The 22873-nt window shown below is 58.4% G+C and overlaps 1 protein-coding gene across 3 annotated transcripts in view; it reads left to right on the plus strand.

The window, feature by feature from the left end:
- The first annotated feature begins 2303 nt into the window (after positions 1-2303).
- SLC38A10 (solute carrier family 38 member 10) overlaps positions 2304-22873 on the plus strand; it is a 38929-nt gene continuing 18359 nt past the window's right edge. For all 3 annotated transcript variants that reach the window (XM_029928072.1, XM_029928074.1, XM_029928075.1), the window contains exons 1-10: positions 2304-2402; positions 5995-6112; positions 8972-9017; positions 10014-10107; positions 10288-10431; positions 11861-11985; positions 14618-14720; positions 15437-15619; positions 18966-19077; positions 19768-19874. In XM_029928072.1, the coding sequence (XP_029783932.1) occupies positions 2304-2402; positions 5995-6112; positions 8972-9017; positions 10014-10107; positions 10288-10431; positions 11861-11985; positions 14618-14720; positions 15437-15619; positions 18966-19077; positions 19768-19874 (1131 nt within the window). The remainder of the gene's footprint in view (positions 2403-5994; positions 6113-8971; positions 9018-10013; positions 10108-10287; positions 10432-11860; positions 11986-14617; positions 14721-15436; positions 15620-18965; positions 19078-19767; positions 19875-22873) is intronic.

The raw sequence follows: 22873 nt of genomic DNA on the forward strand, positions 1-22873 counted from the left end.
ACTGGGGTAACAATCAAAAAGGCCCAAACCGTCTAGCCCGACACGCTATCAGATTGGTTAGGCTATAACTTTGGCTTCATGCAACAGAGTCCACAGTAGCAATGGCTGAAAGGGCGTGGTGTGTCTCTCCTCCGCGGAGCAGCGCGGGGGAGGCAGCCAGGGGCTGGGGCTGGGATGGTGGCTCTGCCGTCCCTGTTGTCCAGGGATCCAGGCTCCTTGACAGCTGGCCATTCCACTTCTGCCACGGTCCGCATGGCCCAAGACGGCTTCCGCCCATGACCTCTACGATACAAGCCTTGGGGTGAAGCACCGCTAGACACAGGGAGGCTGGAAAGTGCGTTCTTGGTTCTAGGCAGCCGTGTGTGCTGGCAAACTTGGGGAGACAGAATAAACGAAAATGAAGAGACAAATAGTAGTGTTCCCCATAATTGTTTAGGGATATATCCCTATGTGGTAAACCTTTAGGAAAGTAATGAGGGGGTGCCTGGGTGGCTCAGTCGGGTGAGCATCTGACTCTTGACCTCAGCTCAGATCTTGATCTTGGGGTGGTGAGTTCAAGCCCTGCATTGGGCTCTGCGCCAGGCATGAAGCCGATTGAAGAAAAGGAAAAGTTAAGGATGCGATAAAATCTGGAGAGCGATGATGCCAGGGCGGCTGTGCAGTGGACAGGAAGGTAGACTGCGGAAGGGCCAGAGGGAGCATCTAAGCTAACATTCTGTCTTAAAGCCAAAAGGTGTGGTCATGAGTATTTACTTTTCTCTGTGAAAATTGAGTTTCATAGCCTATCTTGCATGCTAGCATTTCATAAAAATTACATAAATAATGAAAAGGTTATAGAATGTATGTACGATTTCTATAGTGAAGAATGAATGGCATTTACTGTTTTGGGTTTGACTTTAAGTACTCTTCACCCGTCCCTCTTCTTCCCCTGTGCCTGGGGCTGGGCGTGGACCGGGCGGGGGAGGGAAAACCAGCTTCTGCTCCAGGACAGAAGGTCCTTGGTGTGCCCACAAACGTGCTTGCCTTATATCCTCTCCCAGAGCCTGCAGTTCTTCCTGAGCACAGCTCCACCCTGCTTGGAATTACTTGCTTCCTCCTGAGAAGGCCCTTCCCAGCCTTCCCTTCTATACATCCAGCCAGCAGACACGTGGTGAGCGTTGCCAGGGGCCAGGAATTCACAGATGTATCCGGGCCTTTCTCCTTTCTCTCCCTTAGTCTTCCATTCTCATTTGCCCCTCAAGGCCCAGCCTGGAGGCCACTTATTCTTGAAGCCCGCCTAGATTTCACTGGTCCTGTTGGTCTTTACCTCTCCTGTCCTCTCACAGCATTTCTTCTGCTCCTTTAGAATGTTAGATTCTCTCTTCGCACTGATTCGCGTGCGGTTCTAAAGGGCGCCGGCCCAGGAAGCAGATCCCTACGCCCTCTCCTAGGAGCTGTGCGCCCACCAAGCCTCTCTGTGCCTCTGCGTGCCACTCATAAAACGGAGGTGCTAGCTCCTCCAAACAGGTTCAGTGTTCAGCTCCAACAGTTAAGCCCTGGTCTCCGCAGCCAGGGTACCCAGCACACGTCCCGAAATCGGTCCCAAAGTGTAATCGCTGAACAGAGTCCCCCAAGTTCCGCACTTCTCCGAAAGGCGCCGCGCTGCCCTTTCTCTCTTGACCGCCACCGACCTCGTCCTCCACCCCCTGCAAGGCGACGCTCAAGAGACCAAATCCACGGGAAAAGAAACCCTAAGCTCTGGCCAGATGCGGGACTTCAGAGCCCGGCACACCCGCCTGCAGCCTGCCCACCGAAGGTCCCTGGCCCCGCCCCGGAAGCCCGCACCCGCTTCTCATTGGCTCGCGATCCGCCGACGCCCACCCCACCAGGCCACGTCGATTCCCTCCTCTTGCCAGCCCCGCCAGACCCCGCCTGCCCTTCCAAGCCCGCCTCTCATTGGTGCTCGTCCCGCAGAGTCCCGCCCCCGTTCCGTCACTTCCGAGTAGAGGAGCCTGCGGAAGGCGGAAGTGTTCGCTCAGAGGCAGTCGTGGAGTCGCGCTGAGGTGTCCCTGGCTGGTCCCTAGCTACTCTTCTGCGTGTGGGCGCGGGGACTTGAAGGCGGTCAGCGAGAGCCCGTGTGGGGTGGGGGGGGGGGCGATGCCATGAGGTAGCCGGAAAGCCTGGCGAGGTCTGGGGGTTGACTGTCCCTGCCGCCTTCCCGCGAGGCCGCCGCCTCCAGGCAGCCGCCCGTCCCCCTCAGGGTCCCGCATCCTAAGGTCGTCCAGCGCCTGGGACCCGGGCTCCCGGGCCCTAAACACCGCGCTATGACCGCGGCCGCCGCCTCCAACTGGGGGCTGATCACGAACATAGTGAACAGCATAGTAGGGGTCAGTGTGCTCACCATGCCCTTCTGCTTCAAACAGGTGAGTCCGCGGGCCGGGGGTCGCCCCTTCGCCGCCGAGGGCTCACCCGGCGCAGGGTCTGCTGTTCACGAGGCGCAGGGAGCCAGGCCGGGGGGGATGTGCGGGCGAGACCCCGAAGGATTCCCTCCATAAAAGGCGCGCGGTAGCGGAGTTTCAGCCTTGACCCGAGAGTTCGCGTAGTTAGTGACCTCAGACCCCAGGGCAGAGCGTGGCAAAGCGGAGTGGTCTTTCCCAGGTGGAAAGTGGCCACAGGATTCGGTGCTTTTTCTCTTTAGGATTATAACTTCTTTTGAGATTTTATTTTTAAGTAATCGCTGCACCCAACACGGGGCTCGAACTCGGGACCCTGAGATCAACTGAGCCAGTTGGGGGTCGCCTATTTATTATTATTTTTAAAAACTCTGGCCCGACGGCATTTGTATTGGAGGGGGTGCACAAGTCAAGTCCTTCGGGCCAGAACTAGATTGCGGTGTTGGTCCCAAGGTTACAAAGGTGGTTACAAAATTTGCCAGATTGTGGGTGTCACCATATGTAAATGTCACCGCGGTTGAAAAAATTGGAAATCTATTTAAGGGTGTCGGCCATTAAGGACCAGATGGAAAAAGGTCACCATTTTTGAGATGTGGATACATTTAGCTTCTTTTTAAATAAATCCACAGAAATTGGTGTTTGGTGAAATTGTCAAATTGGGCAACTTTTTTCCTAAAAATGAACTTCTCAGACTCATTGCCCGGTGGATGGAGTTGCGGCTCCCCCTGCCCCACTGCTTCCTGGGGGTGGGGGTGGCAGCAGGGTGGCCTGCGGTGGGGGGGGGGGGAGCAGGTGGCCGGCAAGGCCACACACACCAGTCTTGGGTGATGAAACCAAATAAGTAGAAAAATGGAAATAAAATGGAAACTTTGGAACTGAACGTGGGCATCAGTAGTTTGATTTTAGATTAACAGACACTTTGCATTTTTCATGCTGAGCATCTTTTGGATGAAAATAGCACATTTATGTTTTTAAATATGGAGATTCTTGTTTTTTTTCAATTTTTAAAAAATGTTTACTTTTGAGAGACAGAGACAGAGAGCAAGCAGGTGAGGGACAGAGCAGGAGACACAGAATCGGAAGCAGGCTTCAGGCTCCGAGCTCTCAGCACAGAACCCAACTCAGGGCTCAAACTCACGAACCTGGAGATCATGACCTGAGCCGAAACCGGACACTCAACCAACGGAGCTCCCCAGGCCCCTAAACATTTTTAAGTAGACTCCATGGCCAACACGGGGTTTGAACTCACAGCCTGGAGATGAAGAGTTGCACGCTCTCCTGACTGAGCCTGCCAGGCGCCCCTGAATCTGCATTTAGATTCTTTAAAAAAAATTTTTTTTAATGTTTTTATTTATTATTGAGACAGAGAGAAACAGAGCATGGGCAGGGAAGGATCAGAGAGAGAAGGAGATACAGAATCCAAGACAGGCTCCAGGCTCTGGGCTGTCAGCACAGAGCCTGACACGGGGCTTGAACCTATGAACCGTGAGATCATGACCTGAGTTGAAAGCGATGCTTAACCGACTGAGCCACCCAGGCACCCCTTCTTTGTGTGTTTTTAAAATAAACTTTAAAATCAAAGTAATACCTACATACAGATTAAAAATTTTTTTAATGTTTTATTTATTTTTGAGAGAGAGAGAGAGAGAAAGAGACAGTGTGAGCAGGGGAGGGGCAGAGAGAGAGGGAGACACAGAATCCCAAGCAGGCTCCAGGCTCTGAGCTGTCAGCACAGAGCCTGACACGGGGCTCGAACCCACAAACTGTGGTGAGATCATGACCTGAGCCAAAGCTGGACGCTTAAGCGACAGAGCCCCCCAGGGCCCTGCTATGTGCATTTTAATGTCCACCTAGTTGTGTGTCATACGGACGTGCTGCCGTTTCTTCCTCTCCCTGCGCCGGGCGTGTGCGGTGCCCTGACCGGAGTCCTGTGTGCACCGGGCTTCGCCGATGAGCCTGCGTTTCTCCGGGTGTCTGTCTCTGAGTCGAATCGCCCGAGTGTCGGGCATGTCGTAGGTTTGTCTCTGGTAGACACCAGTGGGACACTTGTCTCTTCAGCTTTTATTTTTTTGTTGTATTTTTTCCCCTGAAAATATGGTTAATGTGCTTAGATTACACCGAGGAAAGGGAGCCAGGCGGGAGCGGCATCGGAGTGAGCCACCCAGACGTTCTTACCGAAGTCCCAGGCTGGGCGAAGCTCCAGGAACCGAGTCGCCACTGACATTAGAAACTGCTAGAAATTTTTACAAAAGTCTGCTCACTGCAGCATTCGGGCACTCGTACGAGAGGAGGGCTCTCTCTGCAGGGCCCCTGACTTGTAGCAGGGACCCCGGTGCCCCGGCGTGGAGGACCTGGAAGTCAGAGAGGAAAGAATCAGGTCAAGGGGGTTCTCTTTCAAAATAAAATAAACCGCGTCTTGGGACTGGTCTGCCCTGTGGGCCAAGAACCTTCAGGTTTCCTCCCCTGTTTTCAACCTCAAAACCCAGTCCCAAGACCCTGTGTTTATTTTATTTAAAAAAATTTTTTTATTAGAGAGCACGAGTAGGAGAGAGGGGTGGTGGGGGCGGAGAGAGAGAGACAGAGAGAGAGAGAGAGAGAGAGAGAGAGAGAATCTTGAGCAGGCCCACCGTGGAACCCGAATGACTTGGGGCTCAATCTCATGACCTTGGGATCATAACCTGAGCCAGAATCTAGAGTCAGACGCCCAACTGCTGGAGCCACCCAGGCATTTTGACCTTGTGTTTATTTTTATTTTTACAATTTTTAAAAATGTTGTTAATGTTTATTTTTGAGAGGGAGAGACACACAGAGCACGAGCAGGGGAGGGGCAGAGAGAGAGGGAGACACAGAATCTGAAGCAGCTCCAGGCTCTAAGCTGTCAGCACAGAGCCCGACGCGGGGCTCAAACCCATGAACTGTGAGATCCTGACCTGAGCCGAAGTCGGTCACTCAATGGACTGAACCCCCCAGGCGCCCCTTGTGTTTATTTTTAAAATGCTCCAGCCCTTTCGACGGCCCCCCAGGTTTCCCAGCCCCTGTCCTGAAGCTGGTTCTGGAGCTGTAGGTAGCGGTCCGTCCGCTGCACGTATGGGGGGCAGGGGTTGAGGGAGCACGTGGCCTTTCTCCCCAGGAAACGGAGTGCAACCGCTGGGTCAGATGGTGTTTCTTGAACTCATAAGAGAGGTGTCAATGCCGTTTTTAATCTCTTCCTTCCAGAATGTGCTCACCACCCATAGCTGCTGCTCTGAGTGGCTAGAAGGTGGGCGCCCGTGGGCGGCGCAGGGAACTGGGAGGCTGCTGTCGGCAGCACCTCGCTGTTCGAGAAGACTCAGAGAGGCCACAGGGGAAACGGTGTCCATGGCACTCTTTCAGGGTCACCCCGCGTGTGGCCGGCACACGTGGGGAATCGCCACCCGTGGGCGGGGAAGTGAGGCTGAGCCGGAGTCTTGCATCAGCGGGAGCAGGGGGGAGGCGGAGAGGGCTCCTGGGAGCCCCGCGGGGGAGGCGGCTGTCCCTGGTGATCGGTCCGGTGATCCTCTTCTGTCTCTTCCCCCCACCCCAGTGCGGCATCGTCCTGGGGGCCCTGCTGCTGGCCTTCTGCGCCTGGATGACGCACCAGTCCTGCATGTTCCTGGTGAAGTCCGCCAGCCTGAGCAAGCGGAGGACGTACGCCGGCCTGGGTGAGGGCGCCGGGCCCGCGCTCCCTCGCCTGTTCGGGTGCCACCCCCGCCGTGCCCACAGGCTTCCTTGAGCAGCGCTCCTTTCCCTTCTCACAACTTGTAATGCGGTTTGTAACACCTGTTCATAGAAACACATGCTTCACCAGCGAGGGGACCCTCGTTCCGCCGTCCCCCACTTACGCAGATACCCGTGGAGACCCTCCCCGTGCAGGCTCCGGCGGGACCCACGTCCTCAGCCCCGAGGCACGCTGGCCCATGGTTTGCCGCGCCTCCAGGCCGCATCTGCCGTGGGGCAGCCGGTCATGGGCTCGGGCTGGTGGCGGGCCCGTCACCTGCTCCCTGGCGGTGCTCTTTCCCGATGCTCTGGGTTGTAATTTCATTTCCTTTAGTTGTGTCTTCCTTTGATTTTGAGGAAGGGCAAGGAGGCTGCGCTTTCTGCTTCTTTTTTTATTTTCTTTCTTTTTTTTTTTTTTAATGTTTTTTATTTATTTTTGAGAGACAGAGACCTGGTGAGCAGGGGAGGGTCAGAGAGAGGGAGACACAGAATCTGAAGACAGGCTCCAGGCTCTGAGCTGTCAGCACAGAGCCCGATGCAGGGCTTGAACCCATGAACCGTGAGATCATGACCTGAGCCGAAGTCAGACTCTTAACCGACTGAGCCCCCCAGGCGCCCCTCGTGTAGACTTTTCTAAACTTTGCCTTCAGAAGACAGACGGAGCTGCAGACCAGTCGGCCTCCTCCAGTGGCCTCAGCCTCCGTGAGGCCGCTTGAGCCCAGACCCTGACCTGAGTGTGGCTGGTGCTTCCGAGCTCTCGGTTGTGAGCACCAGCTGCTTGGGCGCTGTGGCCGTGGTCTGGTCATCCAACCTCGTGGGCTCCTGGTCAGCCTGCTGTGTGCTCCGGGCCCGAGGTGGGGCCTGCAGGGTGCCGGTCCCTCCAGTTTTCTCCCTGCCTATCTTCAGATGGGTGACCTGCACGCATGGGTACGTGCCTTGGGCACGAGGGCTGTAAAGCCAAGCCTTCTGATGCCCAGGGGTCTCTATGCCCTCATTTATCCGGCAGGTGTTTTATTGTCCTCTGCGCAGGTGGCACTGCGGAATCAAACGCAGTCCAGGGCCCAGCTCTGGGGACGGCCGGGTCGAGGTTGCCGTCCTACCTTGACCAGCACAGTTTGGCGTGCGCACCACCTCCCCTGCCCTGCTGGTGCGGGGCAGCAGTCTGGGGGAGGCTTTGGACAGCCGCAGAGAGAGCGGGAGTGCGGCCAGGCTCCTGCGCTGGGCCCGGTGGTCCGGGACCTCTGTGTCCGCGGCAGCCTCAGAGCCGGGGGCCGAGCGGTGGCCCCCATGAGGCACTGCCACCCCGCCTTCCAGGGAAGGACTGGGAGAGCTTCCTGGCCCCAGTCCCAGCTCGCACAAGTGCGCTGGTTAGACTGGTGCGGGGCCACGCCCACTCCTTGTCCCCACGAGGCTCAGCCTGCTAGCTGCAGGGGGCCGACCCGGCCGAAGGCCTGGCCTCGCAGCTCCGGTCCACAGCCAGGCGCGCCTGCTCGGAAACCCTTCTGCGGACCCCGCCAGCCTGCTGGGGCCCGCCTGGCGCTGTGCTCCCACCCTTGAGGGGCGGCCCTTGCAGCGCCGTGCCAGGTGGGGGCTGGGGGCTGCTCGGCATTTCTGTTTGACACTTGGGGTGGGAAGTTGCTGAGTGCAACCTGCTGCACTGAAGTCAGGGTGGGGTCGGTAAAGAAAGGGGTGAGTGGGGAGGCCGGAAACTGGGACAGCTCTGCTAGGATGTCGTTCTGGGTGTGTGGGTAAAGGGGGCCGAGTACCTTCCCTGTCCTTGCTGTCCTGGATGCCGCTGTGTTCTGGAACTTTTTCTGGTAGCTTCTCCGAGCATTTGGAATATGGTGTAGACCTTCAGCCTCCTTGTGCAGAAGGAGAAGGACTGGGGGGGCCAGGAGCAGGGCCACCTCTGCGGGCACTGAGTTCTGTGTCGTGTCCGGGGCTATGCTGCCTGACGGCCGGCCTTGGGGGCCTTGGAGCACCTCTGTCTGGTGACAGCAGGCCTTGAGCTGCTGGCTGCTGTCTGGAGTCCTTCATTTGTGAAGGTCTTAACTTGGCCTTGAGTCCCCGGCCGGAGGCAGACAAGCCAGGGAGGCTGGCATGACCCTCGGAGCAGGAGCCAGTTCCCGCCCACCAGCCTCCTGTCCGCTTGAAGCCTGTGTCGCACTTGCCACGGGCCGGGCTCCCTGGCTTGTGGCAACGCCGCACCTCTTCCTAAGTCATTTAAAAGTGACACACCACCTGGCCTGCATGTTTCCTGTTCTCTGAGTCCCTCGGAGCACGAAGCTGGGCTGTGCGGTCACAGGCCCCCCTCCACTTGCCCCTGGGGGTCGGGAACTTGCCTGGAGGGGCGGGGCCACAGGGTTCGGGCCGCTGTTCGGTCAGGGAAGGGCCTGTGGAGCCAGCTGTCCGTCACGCATCTGCTCAAAGCAGGTCTGTTGTCGGGAAGGATGGACAGTTAGCTGCTCTCCACCCTGGGACACACTGGTCGCGGCTCCGGCTCCTCCATGGTCCTGAAAGGGCAGGTCAGAGAGCTCTTGTCCCCTTGCACCTAGAGTGCCGCCCTGGAAAGGATTCTCCGAATTTTCTTCTAAAATCACAGAGAGTGAACATAAGAGCCCTTAGCCAGGTCCCTTTGCGTGAGCTGTGGAAGTGGGCACGCAGGGGTGACCGAGCACTGAGACCCCCGGCACTGTTCGCCCTGTCCCTGCCCTTCCCCGGCCTTCCCCTGGTCTCAGTGGCCTTTTTACTGATGTGCTTTCCGTGCTGTCGGCTGCGAGCTGATTTCTCTGTCTCTGCCCTAGCGCTGCTCGCCTACGGAAAAGCGGGGAAGATGCTGGTGGAGACCAGGTAGGTGGTGCGGCCTCGCCGGCCTGAGGCCTGACGCTGCCGCCCTCCTCCGCCTGTGCGGGGGCGGTGCCTGGGGGGCGGCGCCGGGGGGGGGGGGGGGGCTGCCGCCCTGTGAGCCACACGCCTCTGATGCGCTGGCTTAGAAGGTTATCCTGTTCCAAAGTGTCGCTTACTAATTAGATGAGAGTTCAATTTAGTATTCTCTTAAAATGGTTAGTGTCAAGGGTGACAATCTTATTTTTTTATAAATGTTTTCTTTATTTTTGAGAGAGAGAGAGAGCGTGAGCAGGGGAGGGTCAGAGAGAGAAGGAGACACAGAATCTGAAGCAGCTCCAGGCTCCGAGCTCCGAGCTGTCAGCACAGAGCCTGCCGCGGGGCTCGATCCCACAAACTGTGAGATCATGACCTGACCCGAAGTCGGATGCTCGACCAACTGAGCTAGCCAGGCGCCCCACGAAAGTCTTATTTAAGTCCTAAGACTGGGCAGCTCGGCACACGGCAGAGCGGCGCTGGCTTGGCCGAGCCCCCCTCCCAGTGCCGCTCCCGAAGCCTGTGGGCCCCCGAGCCCCCACGCCGCCGCCTCAGGGCAGCATTACATTGGAAATGTCATATCTTTCTTCCTTTGGGGTAAAGTTTTATGAGAAGAAAAAATTGCTGGGAAATTGCCTTTTCGGCTTCTAAGTTGGGGGCGGTGAATGCCAAAGAACAAGTCTCTGAAAGCAGTTGATTGTTGTTTTAACCTGAGGAGCAGCGCCATGCGTTTTGGGGGCTCCGGAGAGAAGGTGCGCGGCCCCCCATGGAGAGAGGAGTTTAGTTGTTTAGTGCTCGTTGCGGGCAGAGAGCGCACCGCCTCCGGCAGCCCTGGCCTGCGTGCAGGTGGGCGCCGGCCGCGCCTCGCTCATGGGGCCCGCCTGGGGCGGTCAGCGGGGGCTCCGGGTTGCAGCTGGGGCCCTCCTGCTACGCAGCGGCCTCTCACCCCGACCCCGTCCCCTGCAGCACGATTGGCCTGATGCTGGGGACCTGCATGGCCTTCTACGTTGTGATTGGTGATCTGGGCTCCAATTTCTTCGCTCGGCTGTTTGCGTTTCAGGTAAGACAGGCCCGGGCCCGGTGTGCCCGAGTGGCCGTGGCAGCTCCCACGGCGGCTCAGCGAGGCGCCCCTGCGACGGGAGGGCAGGCAGGACGCCCCACGGTTACGGCCAGGCTGGCACGTTGGTACCGCTGGGGACCCCCGGGGCGAGGCCTTCCCAGCAAGCTCGGCTCCCTCTAGGTGACTGGGACCTTCCGCATGTTCCTGCTCTTTGCCGTGTCCCTGTGCATCGTGCTCCCGCTCAGCCTGCAGAGGAACATGATGGCCTCCATCCAGTCCTTTAGCGCCATGGCCTTGATCTTCTACACCGTGTTCATGTTCGTGGTGAGTGCCGCTGCCCCAGGGCCTCCTGTGGCCCCCAGCTGCCTTCTGGGGATGACGGGAATGTGCTGGAAAGCCGGGGGGTGGTCGAGTTATCCTCGTGAGCCCTGCAGGGGCACACCGGCCGCTGGGACTCGGAGGCGTTGACGGCCGGAGGGCGCGGGGCGCTGCCGGCTCCCCCAAGACGAAGTGTGGATGCGCCTCATGTCCCGGAAAGACGTTTTGTGTGGGTTCGAGGCCGGGAGGCGCGGCGCCGGGCTCCGTCACAAGGGCGCGGGGCGCCTTCTAGAGGAGCGCGCGGAGCCAGCGGCTCCGGGGCCCCCGCGTGGAGCTCACGCTTAGAGCAGTGAGCGCTCTGAGGCCTGGAGGCCCCGGGTGGGAGCCCCTGGGAGCCGAGCCCCGGCCTGGCCTGTCGCAGCGCAGGCGGAAGTGCCCAGTCCTGAGCGAGCCGAGTGGAACTCTCACCGTGGGCTTTCCTCAGAGCCCCAAGCAAGGGGGGTGTAGCCAGCACCCCCTGTCGTGAGGGCCACTCCTGCTCTCCACACAGCCTGTCTGCTGTGGGTTTGTCTTTTGTTCTTTTTCTTTAAGTTTTTTTCTTATGTTTTTATTTATTATTGAGACAGAGAGAAACAGAGCATGAGCAGGGGAGGGGCAGAGAGAGGAGACACAGAATCAGAAGCAGGCTCTAGGCTCTGAGCTGTCAGCACAGAGCCTGATGTGGGGTTCGAACCCACGAACCGTGAGATCATGACCTGAGCTGCAGTTGGACGCTTAACCGACTGAGCCACTCAGGCACCCCTGTCTTTTGTTCTTTTTAAAAATTTATTTATTTGAGAGAAAGAGAGAAAAAACACAAGTGGGGGAGGGGCAGAGAGGGAAAGAGAATCTCAAGCAGGTTCCGTGTGTTGGCGGAGAGCCCAACAAGAGGTTCAAACTCACGAACCCCTGAGACCTGAGCCAAAATCAAGAGTTGAACACTTGACCGGCAGAGCCACCCAGGCTCCCCCGGCTTTGTCTTTTAAAATGGGTCTGGGTCGGGAGTGATGCCCAGCTCCCTCATTTGGTGGAGTGGAAGACTCTTGATCTTGGGGTTGTGAGTTCAAGCCCTGTGTTGGGCGTAGAGCTTACTTAAAAAAAAAAAAAAAAAACCCTATAAAAGTGTCCGGGTTGGATTTGGAAGGACCTGTCCAGTTTGTGGCAACCGCCCGGGCCTCGCCTCCTGTGGGGGCAGCTGCCTCGAGGGCCTGGGGGGGCCCCGCAGCAAGAGCCCCTGTGGGCTGCGCATGTCCGCCTGGTGGCACGCAGGGGGCTGCAAGCCGGGGACCCCCAGGGGAGCACGTGGTCAAGGCGGGGTGGCCGTGCCTCGTGTCTGTCCACGCTGGGGTCCCGGGGGTCCCGTGCGCTCTGAGCCGTCTCTCTCGTCCCTGCGCAGATCGTGCTGTCCTCCTTGAAGCACGGCCTGTTCGGCGGGCAGTGGCTGCAGCGGGTCAGCTACGTGCGCTGGGAGGGCGTCTTCCGCTGCATCCCCATCTTCGGCATGTCCTTCGCCTGCCAGTCGTAAGTGCCGCCCGCTCCGAGGGGCCCCGGGCGTGGCCGTGTCTCCCGGGGTGGGGGTCTGAGGTGGGGAGGCGGGCGTCATCCGTTCTCTGGAGTTGGTGACGCGAGCCACCAGCTTATACTGTCTCGTTCCGCTACACCTCCAGCTTGAGGGAGAGAGCTGTGCGTATTTTTATCGGGAGGGAACTCGACTTCATTCCTGGGACGTGCTGCCGGCAGGCAGTACTGGGGACAGTGCCCAGTTCGCCCCCGCCGAAGAGCTGGCGGTGGGGAGCCCAGAACAGCCCCAAACCATCTGATTCACACAGTCCCAAGCCTTTTGCCAAAATCGAGCTGTTCGTGTGAGAATATTTAAAAGGAAATCGCACAAACATTGACTTCCGACCGCCGCCGGGGCGCCGTCAGAGGGGTGTGCGCGTGCGCGAGCGTGCCTGCTCTCTGGCACGCGGGGCCCCGTGAATGCAGATCAGCCGATTTCCATAATTCCAGCAGCATCCGTCCTCACGTCCTCACCGAGCGACGGGAGCCAGTGATTCACGCCCGGGCGGAACGGTAACCCGCTCGGAGGAGAGGCGTAAATCCGGCACGGACGGGAAAAGACCATCGTGGGGGGGGGGGGCTGGCAGAGCGGGCCCCCCCGGAGCTCCAGTGGGCACGCGCCGTGCCAGTCGTAAACTAATGTGGCAGATAAATTCGCTCGTGCTGCTGTGTTTACACCCACACGAGAGATCCAAATCGTCATTTCCCGCTTGCTGTCTCTCTTGGCAGCTCGGTGTTCCGCCAGCACGCGCTCCTCTCTTGCTGTTCAGTGTCCCCATTATAATCGGTGACAGAAGCTGCGCTCTCTTACCGAATACCTAGTTGCCCGCTGTCCTTTTTGTCTGTGAGTTTGCTTTTTAAAAAATAAACCCGTGGTTGGGCGATTTGGTGGCGGCCACGTAGTAGCTGGTGCACATCCTTCGGGCTGGGTTCTCAGGTCAAGTTATAGGTTCTGGAAGCGTCGTGGGCCCCCATCTTGTTCTGCACAGGGCGTCGGCCTGCAGATACGCCCACGTTCTCCCCAGTGAGTGGCTGGTGGGGGACATGACCAGTTTGCTGACCTCCCCGTCCTTAAAGACACTTGGCATTTGCCAAGGGCAGACAGAGCTCCCCCCCCCCCAGGGTGTGCAGAGTGGGGGCTCCTGCCTGCTCTTGCCAGGTGACTGCTGGGGGACCGCCAGGCTCTGGTGTCCTTATCGCAGAGATGGGCCAGGTCTCTGCTTCACTCTTGCTGTCTGGCCCTTTCAGGTTTTACTTCATAGTAATAAGTACTTGGTCCAGCACCGCTGGGCCCTGGGGCCCAGAGAAGCAGCTGAGAGAGTGCTGAACACAGAGGGGCCCGGTCCTCACGAGGCCGCTTGGCAGGCCGGGCAGCCTGAGCGCTCTGCGGGGTGCCGAGGTGGGTCACCATGGACGCCTGTGGCTCGTACCTCCTGGGCTTCTGGGGCACAGGCAGGATTGGAGTGGGGCCCCCTTGGCCTTCCCACACTCATTCACGTGCACGTGCCGGGCTCGGGTCCCTCCGCACAGGCCCTGCAGCTCCTGGCGTGCGCGGGGCGGGGCTATGGGATGGTGTCCCGGTCCTGGGGGCTGACCCCGCCGCCCCGAGTCGCACTCGCCGTGTGGACCCCGCCCCAGCCTGGGAGCTGCTCAGTGCTGAGACAGTTGTGTCATTTTCCCTGTGTGTCCTTTGCCACGTGCGTGGGCAACACGGCGGTGGGGAGGTGGCCGTGCTGGGTGCCTTGATGGGACAGTGAGCCCAGCCGGGTCTTCCCACTGGTTCGTGTTTGCTTTTCGGTAATGCTCCCTCTCGCTTCCTAGAAGGTGGTTTTGAGGTTCAACGTCACTGACCATTCTGCTTGTCCATTTATTGGCAACGATCTTCTGTGTCCTGATGCACCCTTGCCAGCTGACATCCCACGTTTGTGGCTGTCGGCCCTGGCTCCCTCCTCCTCACGTGGTACATGGGATGGAGAGTGGCTGCCTCTCTGTCATTCACCTCCAGGACAGCTCCAGCCCTGCATCCTGGTCTGGACCCCCCCCCCGCCCCACCCCCCCAGTGCAGCGTCCCCTCCCTGGGCCACATGCAGACCCCCTGATCACCCCCTGCCCCCGCCTTTCCTCACCTGCTCCCCTCAGTGACGGAGCCCTGCGGACGTGTCCCTCCCACCCAGCAGCTCTGCCCTGCTGGCGCGGCCTGGCTGCCATCGCCAGCCCCGAGGCGAGGGCAGGTGGCCCGACCTGCTTATGTTTGTTTAACGTTCTGTTCTTGTGACGGCAGTGCTCTGAGCCGCTTCCTGCTCTCCCCTGCAGCCCAGTGCTGCCCCTGCGGGACAGATGGCCTTTCATTCTGGGGCTCTTCTGAAATGTTCACAGCGAGCTTGTTGCGGGGGGGGGGGGGGCACTGGGTGCAAGGGGCTGCCGTCCGCCGTCCAGACAGTGGTCAGCCGTGGCCCTCACTTACCGTGGTGGCGGGTGTGGTTGGAAGGAAGGTTCTGGAGACTCGGTCAGGGACCGAGGACCTGGGAGCTAGGGAGCCACAGGGCGCATCTCTCTCTGGAATCTGCTTGGTGAAGTCGCTTGTTTTATACAGCCAGGTCCTGCCCACCTACGACAGCCTGGACGAGCCGTCGGTGAAAACCATGAGCTCTATATTCGCCTCCTCCCTCAACGTGGTCACCACCTTCTATGTCATGGTAGGAGCCCTTTCACACCCTCCGCTGTCTCCCAAGTCAGGAACAGACTCAGCTCTTGACTCCTTCCCCCCCTGCCCCCCCACCTGTGGCCAGGCTTGCCCTCAGCCATCCGCAACCCCACTCCGCCCTGGGGGCGCCGCTGTCTCTCCCATGGGGGCGGGGGCGGACTGTTCCCGAATGCACTGGCTGAGGGTCTCCTCGTCCTCCTTCAAGACCTTTGCCAATCAGCTCCGGGAGGGCGTGTCTGTTACTGGAGCCTGGAGAGTGTAAGGTCGCAGAGGAAGAAAATAACCTCTGATTCCAGCCCACAGGGGCAGTTACAGTTGATGTTTCAGTAGATTTTTCTTCCAGGTTTCTTAACATTCCCACTTGTGCTTCTTCACGTCGCTAGTAAACCCCCAGTGCGCCGAGCCCCTCACTTGCGTCCCCGAACCTCGTGCTTGTCAGTTTCTGCACACAGTCCACGCAGACTGTCGTGCGCCCCGTGGCTCCCGGGTTTGGAGTTGGCACCAGCTGAAGACTGGCCGCTCTGCGGGCGCGTGGGGCTTCCTGAGGCCGACTTCTGTGTGGCAGCTTCTTCTCCGGTGCCCGCTGTCCCCACAGGAAGCTCATGGACCCTCACTCGCAACGGAGCCTTCCGGCTTCATGAGCGGGGGGCCGTCTCCGGGGCGCGGGGCGCGGCCCCACCCCCGCCCTCCGCTGTCGCCCTCCCGCAGGTCGGCTTCTTCGGCTACGTGAGCTTCACCGAGGCCACTGCGGGCAACGTGCTGATGCACTTTCCCTCCAACCTGGTGACGGAGGCGATGCGCGTGGGCTTCATGATGTCGGTGGCCGTGGGCTTCCCCATGATGATCCTGCCGTGTCGACAGGCCCTGAACACGCTGCTTTTCGAGCAGCAGGTGAGCTCCCGGGGCCTCTGGATGGCGCCTGCCAGGGAAACACGGCTCTCCTCTTCCTCATGTTCTCTTTGGCTGGCTTGCTGCTGCTTACTTTCTGGGTGGTGGTGGGGGGAGCTTTTCATAGTTAAAAATGGACAGGCTTCAGGATGCCTGGGCGGCTCGGTTGGTTGAGTGTCTGACTCTTGATTTCAGCTTAGGCCATGATCCCAGGGTCATAGGATCAAGCCCTTAAAAAAGAATTATTTTTAAGTATATTTATTTTGAGACAGACAGAGCACACAAGCAGGGGCGGGGCAGGGGGGCGGGAACAGAGGATCCAAAGCAGGTTCTGTGCTGACAGCAGAAAGCCTGATGCGGGGCTCGAACCCACGAACCACGAGGTCATGACCTGAGCTGAAGTCATACACTTAACCTGCTGAACCACCCAGGCGCCCCAAATGTTTATTCATTTTTGGAGACAGAGTGCAAGCAGGGGAGGGGCAGAGAGAGAGGGAGACAGGATCCAAAGCAGGCTCCAGATTCTGAGTCGTCAGCACAGAGCCCGATGTGGGACTGGAACGCATGAACCCTTAGATCGTGACCTGAGCTAGGGCGCCTGGGGGCTCAGTCGGTTAAGCGGCCGACTTTGGCTCAGGTCATGATCTCGTTGTTCGTGAGTTCGAGCCCCGCGTGTGGCTCTGGGCTGTCAGCTCAGAGCCTGGAGCCTGTCTTCAGATTCTGTGTCTCTCTCTCTCTCTGCCCCTCCCTTGCTCACACTCTGTCTCTCAAAAATATATAAATAAAAGATCGTGACGTGAGCCAAAGTTGGACAGTGAACCAGCTGAGCAGCATCCCTGCAGGTACCCCAGGACTATTTTTTTTTTAAAGCCAGCTTTGGAGAGAAGACCAGGAGCAAACAGTCTGTTCACACAGGGGTTGCGGAGAGTGTCAGTGCAGGCGAGGCCCCGCCCCTGTGACCCCCCCCCCATCATCCCCGGAACAGACATGCAGCAGGAACGGGTTCTTCAGTGTAACCCTTGGAGGGGTGGAGGAGTGGGAACGTGGCAGAGCCACTTCGTGAAGACGGCCAGGTTGGCAGGAGGGCACTGGGGTCAGCACACGACGCTCTTCATGTTAGTGGAACTTTGGTTTCAGCAGTTGGACAGAAGCTTCCAGAAGAGGCTGAGTTTCGTTCACTTTCATGTGTGCACTCATGGCCCTGCTTAGCCCTTTATGAGACATTTTCAAATGCATGGGTTAGAACTAGAAGTTTCTTTCGGCTCTCGGTTGCTTGGTTAGAACAGAAGGTCCGTGTGTGTGGCGGCGCGTGCCCCAGGGTGCAGGAGTCCCACCTCTCTTGGGGGCACATGGCCCTGAGGCGGTGTCTTGTGTCTCTGGCCTGAGGTCCTTGGGTCCTGTCTGCAGTGTCGGCCAGGGCTCCGCGTGAGCTGCTTAGGTCACCGGCCGGGCGGGGAGTTTGGGGTCTTGGAACTCCAGGAGTCACACTGGGGAGGGCAGGCTGCCTGGGCCCCAGAGCAGCTGGAGCGGGGCCGCCGGCCACCTGGATGGCACCTCGTGGCAGGCCCCCTGCCCAGCCCCTCCCCTCCCCCCGCCAGAGACAGCACCTTGTGGTAGGGGCTGAGCCCCAAAGGACTCAATACGATACATTCTTATCATTTACTTTTTTAAATGTTTACTTTTGGGGGGGGAGACAGTATGGGCGGGGGAGGGGCAGAGAGAGAGGGAGACACAGGATCCGAAGCAGCTCCGGGCTCCGAGCTGCCGGCACACGGCGAGACCGTGACCTGAGCTGAAGCCGGACATGTAGCCAGCTAAACCTCCCAGGCGCCCCGTTTTATCATTTAAAAACTAAAATCCATCGTGACGTTAGAGCAAATATTAAATCAAGGAAAAAACCACCGGCAGCCGGGTGGCTCAGTTGGTGGAACATTTGACTCTTGATTTGGGTTCAGGTCAGGATCCCAGGGTCGTGGGGTCGAGCCCCACGCTGGGCTCCATGCTGAGCGTGGACCCTGTTTGGGATTCTCTCTCTTTGTCCTTCTCACTGGCTTGTGCTTGTGCCTTCTTTCTCTTTAAAATGAAAACAGAGAAGTAAATAATTAAAAAGACTCTTCCCTCTGCCCTCTTGCACACTCTGTCTCTCTAAAATGAAAAATTAAAAAAAAAATTCCCCCGTGTCCCTCCATCCTCACACAGTGACGTGGCGGGCGTGTGGGGGCGTCTCCGTGGAAACCCTATGCACCTCCCCGCCCTTGCTCTGGGTCCCAGCGCTTGTGGGACTCGGGCTGTGGCTGGTCCTGCACGTGTGATCTCGGGGGTGACTCTGTGCTGACCTCACACTCACCCCCCCCCCCCCATCTCAGAGTCCTGGGTAGGTTTCTAGGCAGGATTTCTCGGGTCATAAGGTGTAGCCTTGGGACGCCTCGATGGCTCAGTCGGTAAAGTGACCACCTTCAGCTCAGGTCATGATCTCACAGTTTGTGGGTTCAAGCCCCGTGCAGACAGCTCAGAGCCTGAAGCCTGCTTTCGATTCTGTGTCTCCCTCGCTCTCTGCCCCTCCCCCACCCATGCTCTGTCTCAATAATAAATAAACATAAAAAAAATTTTATTAAAAAAAAGAAGGTGTCGCCCTAACGCCCTCCTCGCCAGACCAGGGGTGAGCAGTCATCCTCAGGTCAGTCAGAAGTCCGGGCCGCCGTCCTAAGAGAGCCGCCTGCGTCAAGGTCTGTTCTGGAAACTGGGTGCTTTGAAGTTCCAGTTATTGAAGGTTCTGGGCTCCCCCAGAGCCCACCAACGGAAACCGTGGTCACCCCCTCCCGTGCGCCCTGCGCTGCTCTCGAAGATTCGTTCAGTGCCGGGGCCCTGGAAGGGGAGGACCTTTGGGTTTGGCCGCACTGCGCTGGGTCCTCTTTCCTTCCTCTCGGGCTGCGCGTCCAGCGCCTGGAGCTGAGCACGGACGGCACTGGGGGCCATGAGGCTGCACGGGGGCTCCGCTCCGCACCCACACTGCCAGCCTGTCTTCGGGGCCGGGGCCCGGGGGTCCGGGGGCCGCTCCGGCCCTGCCCTCAGCTTCTCCCAGGGCTGATCTGCAGGGGAGTGGAGGATTTGCTGCCAACATTTGGAGAAACAGTTATAAAATTTGCTTCCCAGGCCTGATGGGAGGGGTAGCCTGGGCCCTCCCGGCGGGTTGCTGGTTTGGGATCCGGTTCCCTGTCTGGAGCACGCAGCCAGCCGCCTGGCACTCGCCCACCGGTGGCCCAGGCAGAGCCCTTAAGCGCGTCCTTACTGGAGAGCGGAGAGGAGACCCTCATTCTAAAGCCTTTGTGGGTCTGTCTGCTTCCCCCAGCAGAAGGATGGGACCTTTGCGGCCGGAGGCTACATGCCCCCTCTGCGGTTTAAAGCGCTCACCCTCTCGGTCGTGTTCGGGACCATGGTCGGTGGAATCCTGATTCCAAACGGTAAGTGGGAGGAAGGCTGCTCGGGGGCCTGATTTCCTGCCGCTCTCTCCTCTCCCCTGGGGGAGGCCGGGATGCAGGGGCTGGGCCTGGGTCGTGAGCCTGGTGATGGTACCACAGCCCCTTCCCTACTGTCGACTCCTGATTTTGATGACATGTCGCCGAGGAGGTGCAGGTCACCTGCAGGTGCTCCCCCAGGTACCCAGCTGGGCGTCCGTACTCCATTTGTCCACACGTCCTGGCTTCTACACGTGTCCGTCCTGCTCCGTTCCCTCACCGAGCGGGGTGGAGGGGGCGGCGATTTGAGATGAGCCACCCAGGAAGTCCTTGCTGGATGCCCACGTGCTCTGTGAGGAGCCGGGGTGGTGCCCTCCGGGCTTGGTTTGTACCAGGCCCTACGGGAAGACAACACACGGTCAAGGGAGGGAGCCGGGTTGGCCCCATTTCCCTGGCCAGGAGTCTGAGGTGCGGGAGCGTGGAGCTGGCCCGAGACTCCGGAGCCGGGAAGGCGCAGCCTCTGGTTCTCCTGGGGCCCCGAGTGTGGTCTCAGCGGGGTCCCCTTCAGTGTGGCTGCGGGTGCAGGGGGCCACCTCCGCTCCCACGGGTGTCCTGGGGGCCTGCGTGCAGGGGCCTCGTGGCAAGGCTGGCCTGCGCCCCCCGCCCTCACGCCTGCCTGTGGCTTTTTGTTCCCAGTGGAGACGATCCTGGGCCTCACGGGCGCCACGATGGGAAGCCTCATCTGCTTCATCTGCCCGGCTCTGATCTATAAGAAGATCCACAAGAACGCCCTTCCCTCCCAGGTGAGCGCTTCTCGGGGGGCGAGGTGCTCGGGCCGGGCGGTCCGGGAGGCGCAGGCCGGGCCCTGCTGCTGACATGTGCACCTGCCGCGCTCACAGTGGAGGTCCCGGGGGCCAGGGGTGTCGCACTAGCTTACTTAGTGGAGCGCCAAGTTCTGACCGCTTTTGTGCAAACGTGTCTGGACGGTGAGTGGGGCTTTGGTGAATGTGTGTGCTGCATGCTCTGCACCCCTTACTCTCTCCCCGCCCCCGCCGCGGTCTCCGGGACTGTGTGATGGGGCCCCCCGGTGGTATTGTGCCATGCGGAAACAACTGTCATGACTGTGTGCCTGCGCTGGCATAGACTTGGCCCTTGCCCTGCTCTGGGATAGACTTGGCCCTTGCCCGGCACTGGGATAGACTTGGCCCTTGCCCGGCGCTGGGATAGACTTGGCCCTTGCTCGGCACTGGGATAGACTTGGCCCTTGCCCCGTGCTGGGATAGACTTGGCCCTTGCCCGGCGCTGAGATAGACTTGGCCCTTGCCCCGTGCTGGGACGGACTTGGCTCCTGCCCGGCACTGGGATAAACTTGGCCCTTGCCCCGTGCTGGGATGGAGTTGGCTCCTGCCCGGCACTGGGATAGACTTGGCCCTTGCCCGCCTCGTAGGCAGTTTGTGTCCGGCCGGCCTCCTTGCCCAGTGTCACGGGTGCAGGCGGCCCTGTCGCTGCGGGTCGGACGCTGCGTGGCTCCCCTGGGCAGACGGCGGGCCCTCCACATGGCTCTGGAGTGACGCGTATGCAGCATGTCAGTGACTCACCGGGGCGGGGGGTTACCGTGTCCTCGGCTCACATCTCTCCAGCTTCACCACAATTTGCCAAACTCCTGCCGGTTTTCCAAAAGTGGTCTCTGGCCCCGTGTTAGAATCCCGGGGGCTTCTGCCTCCGCTGTCCCTTTGACAGACGCTAGTCCTCCGAGGGCCTCATTGGGCTTTAGTTTGCAGCTGCCAGATGCCTAGTGATGCCGAGCGCCCTTACGGGGGCTCGGCGCCCCGGTGAGCCTCTGACGCTGCTCACGTCTTGCCCTGTTTCATCGACTGGGTTGTGGTCTTTTCTCTCTTTTTTAAAATATTCTTTTTTTTTAATTTTTAAAATTTAGTTTATTTTAGAGAGAGAGAGAGAGAGAATCCCATGAGGGGCAGAGAGTGAGAGGGAGAGAGGGGAGCCGGAAGCAGGGCTTGAGCCCACGAACCATGAGCTCAGGACCTGAGCCAAAGTCGGATGCTTAACTGACTGAGCTGCCCAGGCGTGCTTTTTCCTGATGATTTTGTGAAAGATTTTAGAAGATTCCAGATTTGAATCTTTTTTCAGAAATACCTATTGCAGGGGCGCCTGGGTGGCTCAGTCGGTTAAGCCTCTGACTTCAGCTCAGGTTAGATCTCACTTTCGTGGGTTCGAGCCCCGCGTTGGGCTCTGTGCTGACAGCTAGCTCAGAGCCTGGAGCCTGCTTCCGGTTCTGTGTCTCCCTCTCTCTCTGCCCCTCCCCCTCTCATGCTCTGTCTCTCTCTGTATCAAAAATAAATAAAACATTAAAAAATTTAAAAAAAAGAAATAACCTGTTGCAAATTTTGTTTTCATTCTTGGCTACCTTTTCACTTTCTTCATACCTTTTGACCGACAGCTGTTCTTAATTTTAGGCCACTGAGCGTGTCACCCTTCTGTTGCTCGGCGCTTTCTATGTGCTGTTTAAGAAATGCTTGCCCACTACGAGGTCCTGAGGTAGCCTCCATGTTAGATTCTGGAACCTTTTATCATTCACACGGGGACGCATACTCCGTCTCGAACGGACGGGGAGGTACAGTGAAGGCTCCTAGCGATTGCACTCTCTTTCCCTGCCACTGAGGTGACTTTGCTGTCACCAGTCACCTGTGCCCTCGGAGCACTGCTGGGGATGCCCCCTCGGGCTGTCCCGTGCTCCTGCGGCCCTGCTCCTCGTGTGGGGGCTTTCCCGTGAGTGCACGTCAGCAGTAGGAGGCCTGCACTTCGTTCCTCTACAAGGGGTCAGTCCCCTTCTGGCCCTTTGCCTTTCCAGCTGTCTGAGTCATTCGTCAGGCCCCCCGCCCCGCCATGTTGGATTTGGACGGGGTTGCGCCAACGTAGACGGAAGGGCCGCGAGCGCCCGTCAAGGCGCAGCGTCGCCTGACGTTCATGACGCCTTCGTTGCCCGCGGGTTCTTTGTCGATTTCCAGAATTTGGGGGTTTCCTAGTAACCTCTTGTACCGATTTCGAGCACCGTCACCTTGTGGTTGGAGAACATACGCTGAAGAATTTGAGTTTCAGTCCTTCGACATTTTTGAGACTTGCTCTGTGTCCCAGCACGTGGCCTTTGCTGACAGATGCTCAACGGGCTGTGTGCAGTTCGATCAAGCTTGCGACGTGCGATGTTCAGATTTTCTGTGTTCTTATTATTTTTTTAACCTTCATCAGTTGTGGGAAAGAGCTGACAAGTTACTATGTAATTGTAGATTTGTTTATTTCTCCTTTTTGTTGTATCAGTCTTTGCTTTTTATCTTGACCGTTTTGTTATTAGGAGCATATAGTTGTAGGATGGTGGTTGTTAAACTAACCCTTTTCAGGGCACCTGGGGGGCTCAGTTGAGCAGCCAACTTCGGCTCAGGTCAGAATCTTATGGTTCATGAGTTCCAGCCCCACATCAGGCTCTCTGCTGTCAGCACAGAGCCCATTCTGGATCCTCTGTCCCCCTCTCTCTGTGCCCCTCCCCTGCATGTGCTCTCTCAAAACTAAATGAATGTTAAAAAATTTTTTTGTTTTTAAGCCCAAATAACCCTTTTTCCTGTGAAATGTCTCTTTTTATCTTTGGGAGCGCTTCTGTCCGTGAGGCTGTCCTTGTCTAGCAGAGTGTGGCGAACTCAACTTTGTTTTGGATTTATATTTACACAATACAGTTTTTTTTTCATAATATAGTTTTTTTATCCTTTTCTGATCTCTCTTTATATTTATGGTA

Source organism: Suricata suricatta, chromosome 17 (assembly GCF_006229205.1).
Source record: "Suricata suricatta isolate VVHF042 chromosome 17, meerkat_22Aug2017_6uvM2_HiC, whole genome shotgun sequence".
Classification (NCBI taxonomy): Eukaryota; Metazoa; Chordata; class Mammalia; order Carnivora; family Herpestidae; genus Suricata; species Suricata suricatta.